Source organism: Molothrus ater, chromosome 9, assembly GCF_012460135.2.
Source record: "Molothrus ater isolate BHLD 08-10-18 breed brown headed cowbird chromosome 9, BPBGC_Mater_1.1, whole genome shotgun sequence".
Lineage (NCBI taxonomy): Eukaryota > Metazoa > Chordata > Aves > Passeriformes > Icteridae > Molothrus > Molothrus ater.
In genome coordinates this window covers 6,715,189-6,722,839 of record NC_050486.2, presented here as the reverse complement: position 1 = coordinate 6,722,839, position 7,651 = coordinate 6,715,189, and the positions used below count along the sequence as shown (strand labels likewise).

The 7,651-nt window shown below is 43.3% G+C and overlaps 1 protein-coding gene across 1 annotated transcript; it reads right to left on the bottom strand.

Annotated features, from left to right (window-relative positions):
• Positions 1–2,925: 2,925 nt before the first annotated feature.
• Positions 2,926–7,238, bottom strand: PDC (phosducin). Its single transcript, XM_036388043.1, has 3 exons — positions 7,163–7,238; positions 5,379–5,539; positions 2,926–3,473 (listed from the first exon to the last, which is right to left on the bottom strand). The coding sequence occupies exons 1-3, from the start codon at positions 7,221–7,223 to the stop codon at positions 2,949–2,951; spliced, it is 747 nt and encodes a 248-aa protein (XP_036243936.1). The 5' UTR covers positions 7,224–7,238; the 3' UTR covers positions 2,926–2,948.
• Between the last annotated feature and the right edge of the window lie 413 nt (positions 7,239–7,651).

Below are 7,651 nucleotides of genomic sequence, written 5' to 3'. Positions count from 1 at the left end.
GGTAAGTTGTGACAGGTTGTGATGGTTTGACCCCAGCTGGCAACTGAGGACCACACAGAGCTTGTTCACTTCCCTGGGGCAAGGGGCAGGAAGGTGGAACAAAGATAAAACTCTTGGGTTGCAATAAGAACAGTTTAATAATTGAAATAAAGTACAATATAATAATAGTAGTAGTAGTAGTAATAATAATAATAATGAAAAATGGAGATAACAAAAAGAGAGAGGGGAGTACAGTGCAGACAGATGAGTGATCCCAGTGCAGTGAGTGATCCCTCACCCCCACCCAGTGATGCCCAGCCCATCCCTCAGCAGCCTTCAGCCCCTCCTGGCCACTGCCCAGTGCCCACCCTGGGCATGGCATCCCCTGGTGTGGGATATCCCCTGCCCAGGGGGATCAGCTCTCCTGGCCATGCTCCATCCCAGCTCCTGCTGCAGCTCCTCACTGCCACAGCTGGGACACTGCAGAGTCCTTGGCTTGGGGTAGGCTCTGCTCAGCACCACCTGAAGCATCAGTGTCTTATCAAAATGGTTCTGTACTGAATCCAAAGCACAGCCCTGTCCAGGCTGCTAGGAGGGAAAATAACTGTCCCAGTTATTATTATAATATTTTATTATCCTGACAGCAGGACACTGGCATTGACCAGAGGCTTTGCTCCCAGCCTGAGCAGCAGTGACACCAGAGATAATTTCTTCCCTCCTCTGCTCCATCAGAAGATTTGGGGACTTGGGGTCTCTGTGACTTTGAGTCAAAATGAAGAGTAACCACAGCCCAGGACAGCAGGCAGGCTGTCCCCATGTGGTTGTTGAAGCATTTACTGTTTGCTACTCAAAAACTTTCATACAGTAATAAATGTTTAAGTCAAACCTTGCTTTTTGCTTTTAAGGTTGGGTTTTTTTCCTGCAGAAACTGACAACTGCTGTGATCAGAGTATTATTTGCAACTTCATTAGTCATGAGCTTCTGTTGAGGCTTGGTGCCACGTTTGTGTTTGCTCTTTGGTTTTTGTTTTTTAAATTACAGGTAGAAGCAAATCCTGCTTAAGCACGTTTAATCTGTCTCTTAAATTGGAGTGTCAACTTATACAGTAGCTGTAGGTGGAGCTTCTGTGGTGTTTTTGTTGGGGTTTTGTGCTTTCAGCCTTGTTCTTAGAAAAATGAAGCTTATGTGATGAGGCTGCTGATGTACACCCTCATAGCTTTTGAACCAAGTTGGATAAAAGGGAAAGTTCTCACGGAAGTTAAGCTCCCACAGCTTACATGGAGATTTTTTTGGTGTGTAGAGGATAGAAATTTTTCATGTATCTTCTTCAAAACATGTCATTAAATGCAAGAGAAATATTGTTCTGCTGCTCAGGTAACTGGTCACTTTTGTGATGGACAAAGAGAATTCAGTATTTTCTACCTAAACTCCTGTAAGATCATTGGATTTTCATGCTTTTGGGTGTATCTGCAAATGGCAGATCTGCGAATATTCTGAAGAGACAAATGAAATGTTAGGATGAAAGTGGCTTTACCTGAGGGGTCAACTTCATGCTTCAGTTAGGGGAGAGAGGACTGCTCCAAGGGAAAAGCTTTATTCCCCGTGGAGTTCTCGGGACTTGGGACAAGCTCCCACTCAGCAATTTACAGCATGGAAACCATGACATTTTGGGAACTTGCTGTTTGAATTCTTGGTGTAATAAAGTCATGAATTGTTTTACAAGTTAGAGAAGATTGTAGGAGAGATAATAATGATCTTCATTTGCACTGCTTAGTGTACATGATGTGAGGTTTCTGGAGCTCTGTTAAAATAGTCATCCATGAGAAAACAATTTTAGAAGTAGCAAGTCAGTAGCATTTTGATAGAACAAAAGAAAAATAAACAAACAAAAAAGAAATAGTCTTTAACATTTTGATAATCTCAAATATTATAAACTAATCTGTGCTGTTAAGATCTTTAGTAAGATAAAAGTACTTCCATCCCCAGTCAAATCCAGCCTTTAGCTTTGCCAGTGTGCAGAAGTCTCTGAAGTGTTTCTAATATTTTGTTGTTTTGTATCAGAGAATATCTATAGTAAATTTATCCCATATCTTCCTCTCAATCAGATTATTAAATTGTAGTTCTCAGCAGCTTCCCTTTAACAAAACTTAAAACTTTGAGTTTAGTAAATATCTGGTGATACTTATTAATATTTCACATGTTTTTAAGGGTAAGGTTATGTACTACCAATATATTCCACACTTCCAATGGCAGGTTTTGAGAGCTGATAAGCTTTATTCAGAGTTATTACATGAGCATAACATACTTTTCCAGAAACTCACAGGCATTTTAGATGCTGCTGCTCAGCATAGGGAGCACTGATGAACTGAAATCAGCTGATGCTGTGTCTGTGTCAGCTGTTTGGGTGAAAAACTTACAGGAGCACTGAGCTAACTTCTCCCTTTGCATCAGTATTGAGTATTAAATGTGGAATGAAATAATGACCTAGATACTCAGGCCATTCAGGAGTGCAAGGGCTTTGGCCTATTTGTCTGCCCTTAAAATTGCTTGTTCCTGCCAAAGTTGGTAGAAGTGAATCAGGAGCCAGGACTTGCTGTAACTCCAGAGCATGGAGATGGATTTTTGTGTGCACAGAGGGATGGACCACTCCTGTCCCCACTGAGATGAAGGACTTGTGCTTTGTGGAGACGGGCATGGGTCCTCAATTTTTAGTTCATTTTTCCTATATTTCTTAAATATCACTGCTGTTCTCCCTATTACTTGTGGCTGGCATAGATGTATGTGCAGGACTGCCAGCTGTATGTGCTGTAAGCAGAATTTGCATGCTAACAGTTAAACAGCTTTCATATCTTTATTTGTTACAAGTAAATCAGCAAAGACAGCCTTCTCTAAGTGGGATGGGCGTTACTGACATTGATTTACAGCTGACTGAAGAGGAAAGGGAGGCAGTGAGGACTCTGGCTCTAATATTATTCAACATCTGGCTCATCCGTGCCATTTCCCACCGCCGGAAGCTCCCTCTCAGGTAGCAGCCCATACTCATTTAGGAAAGCTTCCACATCCACAGCAAAAAACTCCTCACCGAACTGTTCAGAAACACTAATGAAATTGCTCAGGAGCTCCCCGGCCTTGTAGACCAGCAGGGAGGGGAGCACCTCGCTGGAGAAGCGATCCCCGGCGCCCGTGCTGGAGGCCTTGATCTTGCAGAACTTGACGGTGGGGTACTCGGCCGCCAGGCAGGCCAGGCTGCTGTTGAGGGCCTCGCAGCCCTTGACGCCGTCCTCGTAAATGTGCACGATGACTGTGGTGGTTTTGTGCTCCTTCTCCACGGCCTCCAGGAACTGTTCCCCGTTCTGCAGCTCGCACACAAAGCCGAACTTGGGCCCGAAGCTGAGGCGCTGGTGCATGTCCTGCATGCAGCGCTTGCGGTACTGCTGCAGGCAGCTCTCGTCCTCCTGCGCCGCGTGGATCAGCTCGTACTCCTGCATGCTCATCTGGGGAGATCCAGAGAGGGACGTGAGGGACTGGGGGCTCCTTGGAGCTGGGATGGGGATGGACAGACAGCCCCTGCTCTGTCTGGAGAGCACCCAAAGCTGAGCTAGAAGAGCCATCACTCCCTGCAGCAGCTCCATGTTGTCATTATATTGCAAGAGTTCTATTATGATTACATTGCAAGGGTTCCATATTGCTAGAGTTTCGTACTGCCTTGATGTTTCTTGTAGGCAGCTCCTCTAGGCACCAGCTCTTCCTTGTCCTTGCAGTAGCCAACTGACTCCAGTTCCCCTCAACCAACCAATCTACTCCTTTATAAAACTCTTCTTATTGGCTACAGCTGCAGCCTGTTCATATCAGGCCTGCTCCTAATCTTTAGTAATTGGTTCAGCTGCAGCTCTTTAGGGGATAAGATTATATTATATTATAAGATTAGATTATATATCTATACCACCTTCATTTACCCATACTGTATCCCCCTACAGCTCCAGGAGGTCTTGTTGAGAGACAGGTAAAGATCCTGCCTCAATGCTTGCCTGTCAGCATGATGGTACTGAAGGCAGTGGCAAAAATCTGGCAAAAATTTATGGATTCAGTTTTTAATTGAAATCAAAATTGATTAAAATTTCCAGCAAGAGTTGGTGGAAGTTTTGCCAGTAGTGAGGCAGGCTTAATTCCTATGTTATTGGGTGTGACAGTGTTCACAGGGGTCTGAGGATGAGGGAAGAGACGAGGATCTGACTCCATGTTTCAGAAGGCTTGATTTGTTATTTTATGATATATATTATATTAAAACTATACTAAAAGAATAGAAGAAAGGATTTCATCAGAAGACTAGCTAAGAATAGAAAAAGAAAGAATGATAACAAAAGCTTGTGTCTTGGACAGAGAGTCTGAGCCAGCTGACTGTGATTGGCCATTAATTAGAAACAAGCACATGAGACCAATCCCAGATGCACCTCTTGCATTCCACAGCAGCAGATAACCATTGGTTACATTTTGTTCCTGAGGCCTCTCAGTTTCTCAGGAGAAAAAATCCCAAGGAAAGGATTTTTCAGAAAATATCACGGCTACAATTGGGGGTTTGGTTCCCCTCTGTTTCAGAATCAGTAAATGGTCATGAGTGATGTTCAGGCTCAGAGCTCTATCCTGACTTAAAGGTTTTTAAACCTGCTAAAATTTTCCATTGCATTAACCAAGGATAGAGCATTGCGGCAGGGAAGGGAGGAGCAAAGGTCAAGCTGTGGTGTGATAGATGTGAAATAACTGAGTTATTTCTCAGTTATTAACTGAGTTATGTGAAGTAACTGAAGTTACCCTTAGCTTGAGAGAGGACTGGGTAAAGAGAATCACAAAGCCACTAATTAAGGTTGGAAAAGCCCTCTAAGATTAAGTCCATCCATTAACCCAGGACTGCCAAATCCACCTCTAACCAGTGACTCTGAGCACCACATTCCTGCTTTTTTTGGATTCTTTCAGGAATGGTGATGCCATCAATGCCTGGGCAGTCCCTTCCAATGTTTGACCACCCTTATGGGGAAGAAATTTTCCTGATGTCCAATCTAAGCCTCCCCTGGAACAACTTGTTACCATTTCCTCTCCCCCTGTCCCTGTTCCTGGGAGCAGAGCCCGATCCCCCCAGCTGTCCCCTCCTGTCAGGAGCTGTGCAGAGCCAGAAGGTCCCCCCTGAGCCTCCTTTGCTCCAGGCTGAGCCCCTTTCCCAGCTCCCTCAGCCCCTCCTGCTGCTCCAGCCCCCTCCCCAGCTCCATTGTTTTGCACATGTGTCCTGTCTGCATTGTGAGAGCTCTACTAAGTTACATGGAAATTGAGTGGAAAATTCAAGATTTCTACCTCGTAACAGGCATGTTTTATATAGAGCCAAAGTTAATTCCTTGTGCTTATCTTACCTTACGGCAGAATCTCTCTCGGGTGTCTTTGTCATCTCTGCTGAAAGATCTGTGTGGTGAAGACATTTGTCTAAGTATTTCTTTCTTACTCAGGGGTAAGGAGTCTCCATCTTCACTCTCTAATTTGAACTTCCTCCAGTCATTGATCACACCTTTGGGCCCTAAGAGAGATGAAGTTGGGTGAGAAAGTGGCTGCAATGAGAGGTTTCCTGAGAAGTTTGTGTTCTGTGCTGGTTTGTCCTTCTGTGCCTCACTTTATCTGTCCCTACTCCTTCCAAAGCACTCTCCAGGAGTGCTGAGAACCAGAGCTTTTGGATCAATGTGTCCCAAAAAGAAAGAAAGTGGGTTTTTCTCACCTGAATCACTTTGGTGATCTGGTTCCCATCAGGATACTTAAGAAGGATTTTGGTGAACTACATGAGCAGTTAACACGGATGAGGATGTTGAAACATAATAAAACTGCCATGCTGGCCAAAGGCAGTGTTTTGTAGACAAACATTTGATTTCTTGATAAACAGGTTATTTAAATATTAATTTAAATATTTAACAAAATTTAAATATTAAATGTGCATAAGGTCTTGGAGTGAAACTAAGAATGCAGGACGTTTGAGATTATTTTTAAAAACTCCAAACCATACCTGTTGCAATGGAAGAGTAACCCATAAGCAAATGATAATTCTGATTGTAATGCAGATATTGGTCTTTGGAGCTGCTTGATTAAACTGCTTAAGTTTTGAAAATGTGAATAAAAAAAATTTCAAAATTCCAGTTCTTTATCAAAATGAAAATATTTAATCTGCATCTTAGATTATAAAGCAAAACCAAAAAATATTTCAGTGTTTTCAGAGGTGAAGTTTCTTATGGAAAATTTTGAAAAGGCTGGGTAAGCAGCTCTCATTTTCAGATGGAAGATGTGATGAAAGTGATATGTGGTGTGTATATGTATATATATATACATATCTATAGAATGGTTTGGGTTGGAAGGGACCTTAAAGCTCATCCCATTCCACCCTGGCCATGGGCAGGGACACCTTCCAGTAGCTCTGTTGCTCAGAGCCCCATCCAACCTGTGCATATATCATAATCTTGGCCACCAGCAGCAAGGCGGGTTGGGAAATAATCCTGGAGTTATTACAAGAGCTGCATTCATTATAGCTCCAAGGAAAAGAAGCCCTTGGAGCAGAGGGAGGCAATGATTGGCATCTTGTTACCTGGCAGCAGGGTGGAGGAGCTGTAGAGCTGAACACAATGTCACTACTTGTAAAAATCCTAGTGATTGAGCACTGGATTAAAAAGAATGATGGTTTTGAGTGAGGTCTCTTTTCAAAGCTTCTAAATGCTGTGCTGTGTTTGCCACAAGGGGCATTTTTAGCACCGAGTGTTCCCTCTGTACGAAGGAAAAATCATTTTGCCTTTCTAGTGAAACATTATCACCTAGTTCAAATGTGGGGTTTTTTGCTCTTTTGCAAAAAGAGAGCAGAGTGAAGCAATAAACCAACAGGAGCCATGCTGGGCCATGGCTCTTGGTGGCTTTGTCAAGTGTCCCGAGTTTGCCCTTTGCTTCAGGTTTGAAGAGGAGCAGCACAATTTTGTAAATTACAATTTTTGTAATTTGGTGTTACCTGCCCTCCATGGGGGCTGTCACTTGCCCCAGAACACCTTCTCATTGCCTCTGGAATCTGGGTTTTTGTGCAAGAGGTTTGGCCACTGGAATTCTGGGCTTCTCCAGTGAACACTGACAGTTGAACTTATTTTTGGGAAAAAACCCCAGTTAGTTTCCTTGCCTGTGTGTGTTGCCTGTCCTTCAAAGTCTTCTTCCAAGCTGGTGTTGGCATTTTCTTCCATTTCAGTGGCTGGAGTAGGAGATGCTGCAAGTCCCAAAGGGAGAACAGTTAATAACAGGATAGCACAGGGATAAGCTTGCAGCAGGTACAGCACAGTGTGTAATTTCCTGTAGCTGGTGAGTATCAGTGAAGATCAAAATACACATGGTAATTAGGGAGCTTGTCATTGACCCACAGAAAGCAATTGGGATACATGTCAGTCTCCTTAAAACTGTGTCTGGCCAGATTCTCAGTTGAGGGTTCCTTCATTACATTGTTCCTTCCCAGTCACTGGGGAATATCAGGGACATGGTCACGGGAAACAGTGGGTGTAAAACTTCCTGCAATGGAAACGTATACTGAGTATTTTCTTACTTTATTTTTTTTTTAATCCCTCTTGGAATTGGACCCTATTAATTTTCTGAGCGCTGTAAGCATTTATTTTTAAGG

Excerpts from the sequence above, each read along its gene's own strand:
- PDC (XM_036388043.1), bottom strand. The coding sequence starts at position 7,223 with ATGGAAGAAAATGCCAACACCAGCTTGGAAGAAGACTTTGAAGGACAG. Across the intron at positions 5,540-7,162 it reads AGGACAGGCAACACACACAG|GGCCCAAAGGTGTGATCAAT; the intron begins GCAAGGAAACTA and ends CATCTCTCTTAG. Across the intron at positions 3,474-5,378 it reads GAGAGAGATTCTGCCGTAAG|ATGAGCATGCAGGAGTACGA; the intron begins GTAAGATAAGCA and ends GGATCTCCCCAG.